This window comes from Parasteatoda tepidariorum, unplaced genomic scaffold (genome assembly GCF_043381705.1).
Source record: "Parasteatoda tepidariorum isolate YZ-2023 unplaced genomic scaffold, CAS_Ptep_4.0 HiC_scaffold_4386, whole genome shotgun sequence".
NCBI lineage: Eukaryota > Metazoa > Arthropoda > Arachnida > Araneae > Theridiidae > Parasteatoda > Parasteatoda tepidariorum.
In genome coordinates, this window is record NW_027261761.1 from 1,248 (window position 1) to 5,219 (window position 3,972).

At 26.8% G+C, this 3,972-nt stretch overlaps 1 protein-coding gene across 1 annotated transcript; it reads right to left on the reverse strand.

Annotated features, from left to right (window-relative positions):
• Positions 1 to 645: 645 nt before the first annotated feature.
• LOC122273513 (17S U2 SnRNP complex component HTATSF1-like) lies at positions 646 to 3,747 on the reverse strand. The gene is made up of 2 exons (XM_043057571.2): positions 3,571 to 3,747; positions 646 to 810 (listed from the first exon to the last, which is right to left on the reverse strand). Exons 1-2 carry the CDS (start codon positions 3,730 to 3,732, stop codon positions 646 to 648), a joined length of 327 nt encoding a protein of 108 aa, XP_042913505.1. The 5' UTR covers positions 3,733 to 3,747.
• Between the last annotated feature and the right edge of the window lie 225 nt (positions 3,748 to 3,972).

A 3,972-nucleotide genomic window follows, 5' to 3' on the forward strand; every position in this document is an offset into this window, starting at 1 on the left:
ATAGACTTTACTATTATTTTTTTTTCTTTTTTCATTTTTTTCAATCAGAAAAAAATTGCAACAATTCAAGGAAACCTTTTAGTGAAATATAATTCAGTTAAGCAGATAAACTGTGTTAACGTCTTGAGTGCCACACATGTTTTTAATAAAATCCCCATAACGTAACAGTTTGAAGCACCCTACTCTAACAGATTGAAATAAATAAATTAAATTTGAAATAAATAAAAAGAAAATTTTTGGTAATTAAAACAATGGAGCTTTTTTAAATTTTATGCCACATTTTACACTGTTAGATACCAGTGACTGACACAGCCTAAGTTCAGTGTCAGTTACTGACAGTGTTAATACACATCTACATACTGTAAATCAGGGATGCACAACCTATAGCTCGTGGGCCAAAAAAGGCCCTTGAAGTATATGACTTGGCCTTGAACAATTTTAAATGTTAAAAAAAATATATCAGGCATTTTTAATAAAAATTTTAGAAAATTAATCTTCTGCTTTTAGAAATAAAAATCCTTTAATTTTAAATTAAAAATAAATGAAAATTTTATTAAAGTGAAAAAATTAAAATCATCACTGAAATAAATATAATGATAAACATAAAACTGCAGAAGTACAAGAAAACAAGGTGAATTTATAATACTACACAAAATCAATAAATATACAATACTTACAGGGATCACTAGGCTTGCGTTTCTCCCCTTTCGGTTTGTTTTCTTCAAGTTTCTCTTCAGGCTTTGATTCTTCTTCTGTGTTCACATAGTTATAGCTCAACTGATGATATCTAGCTATGTCATCATCATTAACCTACAATATGATTATACTCATTACTTTAAGTAATACATTGTTTAAATATAACGTTATCTAACAATGTCATCATCTGCCAACTACCCAAGGCAAAAAATCTTGACGGTTTTCCATTGATGGGCCATCATAAATGTGATGATTACAATCTAGAATTCCCATTAAAGACCAACAAACAGCTTGATGGGACCATCAAAACTGCCCAACATCCTCACCTCTAAAAAATTGGCACCTCTTTTAAGTTGGGCCAACGTAGCATACTCAACATAGTATTATGGATTTTTATGTTGGACTAACATAACCCAGTATAGTATGATAGATTTTTATAATTCGCCAACAAAAAAAAATCCATCATGACCCAATATAATTTACTGGTTACCATAATTATTTTCCATCACAAACCATCATACTTTAAATTCGGACTATCAAATCTGCCCAATATCCCAAGCTAGGAAATGGCACCTTTTCATGTTGGGCCACCACAGCATACCCAGGGTTTTTATAATGGGCCAACAACAACAAAAATTTTTTTTTATCATGATCCAATATAATTTATTGCTTACCATTATAATTTTACATAAAGGGGTATAGCTTGCTTTTGGTATAATTCAACATGAATGAAGAAAGAACATGGAGAAAGAAAGAAAATGGAATTTAAAATTTCAAACAAAAATATAAACTGCACATTTCTACAACTAAATATTGCAATAGTAAACCAACTAATTTTAAACCTCAAGCTTATTATTTAAATGTCCTGTTGTTGTTATTAAAAGTAAAACATTGTAAAGNAAAAAAAAAAAAAAAAAAAAAAAAAAAAAAAAAAAAAAAAAAAAAAAAAAAAAAAATACTAAAAAAATTTATTTATGCATGGATACAATAAAAATTGTAACCTTAAAAACCAAACATATATATTTGTAATTAATGGCAGAAATTTTTTTAGTAATTATAATTAAAAACATACTGTAATGCCAAACAAAGAAAAATGACCTTGTTTTCGACACTTTTATACTTAAGCGTACTCCTTATAAAATAATGTATTTTTTATTGTAAAAATGTAAAAGTAATGTAATTAGCTTAATGGAAATTTTTATGTAATACTTTCATAAATTTAACAGCTGAAAAATTATAAGTAAAAAGTTATAATAGTAGAGAATAAACTGCAACAGACTAACACCTGAGAAAATAATAAATTCATTCCACAGTTTCAAAAAATTTTAACTTATGTATCTATTATATAAGTTGATCTGCAAATTGAAAATAACAATAATCAAAAATCAAACATTCGTGTTAAAATTTGATGACTTCTCAGCATCATTCAATGGATACACTTGAAAAACGTAAAATACTAAAAAAAAAAACACCAACTTCAAATGGTCCAATACTGAATGCATGCTGAAAATTGAAATCATTGGAAAATCAAGTGGATAAATTACTATGATTCAAACACATTCAAATGTGCAGTCAGGGTTGTAAAAAATACAAAAAGAAAAAAAATATGACTTAAAAAAACCATGCGTAAATATATAGCAATAATTGCCAGCCATGACAGTTTTTGGAAAATATTTCATAGAGTGGTAGACAATAAAAAACTAAAGCTTTCAAAAGTTTTAGTAATTTTTTCAGTATTTTAAAAGCCTCGCAATGAGAGAGCTGGAAGAAAGAGGCATTTTAGATGAATATAACTAATTTACATGTAGTGCACAGGAAAATAACTTTTATACAACAAAGAATCATACATTAAAACATAAACTTAGCTACCATTGCAAGAAGATTTCTGCATAGGAAGTTAGCAGCTCTGTAGTTATTGTAACTAAAAATTTTATCACATTTTTAATGAATGAAAAAAATTGAAGATCAAATCTGTTAGTTTGACTTGCACCTTTAGAATTGAAATTTTAATGCCCAAGCTTATATCAAACAAAAATAGCTCATTAATGTTTCTTTAAAACAAATTAATTGGGGGGTAAAATGCAAAGCAAGACTAAAAATAAGAAATGCAATATTTGAGTGAAAATAATGATTGCTCAGAGAGACTATGTTCTAATACTTTGCATTGAAATTCAACTAATAATAAATGAATATTTATATATACAGATGATCTCCTTCCAAACAAAATCAACTTCTCCCAGAATTCCAGAAGAAAAAAAAACTATAAAAATTTTACTGATCTTTGTAACTTAGATTAGTAAGACTTTTCTTAATCATATTTTAAAATTTTATTTATAAAGTATTATGGAATAAGAAGATATGATAAACACAGAAATAAACCTGATAAAGAAATAAACCTGATAATTACTTGTTTTTTTTTTTAAAAAGAAAAAGTTTGATGACATTAAATAAAATAAATAAACATCCTAATTTTTGTTTAAATTAATACTAATTTTATTTAAATTTAAAAATGAATTGATGAAATAGATTTTAATATCATGGCTTAACAAATTTAATAGAAAAGAAAAACTATTATATTGGTACTACTTATTAAAATAATTCTGATAACAAGAAGAAAAAAATACACTGTTCAACATGAGTTTCAATATATGACTGGTTATATTTAAAATAGTTTTAATGCCAAATAATAGATTAAACACATTTGTTGCAAAATTGTAAGTGAATATTGATAATAATTCGAGAAAATTCAAAGTTTGTTAGTAGCATTTTTAAATTCCCTGAGTTTCTTTCTTTTCCTTTTTCGGTGTTTCTAGAGGGACTGGCTACCCTGATATAATAATGAAATTCAAAATATTAACAACAAGTTTTATTTACCTTAGGAAACCATGCTTGTTTTTCTTGATTCCACTCATAAACTGTGCCATCGTCTGGGCTAATGTAAGTGTATGGATCAGTTACACCTTCTTCTGTAAGTTCTTTTTTCGTCTTCTCTAGCTTCTCCAACTCCAGTTGGGCTTCAAATTCTTGATTTGCCATGATCTTTTGTGTTTAAAAAAAGAATTAGAAAAATACTTACTTTAATTACAACTAACAAAATAATATTTTTATATAAAAAACATATACAGTAGGGAACCGATTATCCGGAATGATCGGGAACATTGCTATTCCGGATAACTGATTTTTCCGGTTTCCTGAATCGCTACAAAAAGCCGTTTTTTTTTTATTGTTAAACCCAACTAAAAAAATAAAAAATATTTGGAAATAATCTCAAAAAGA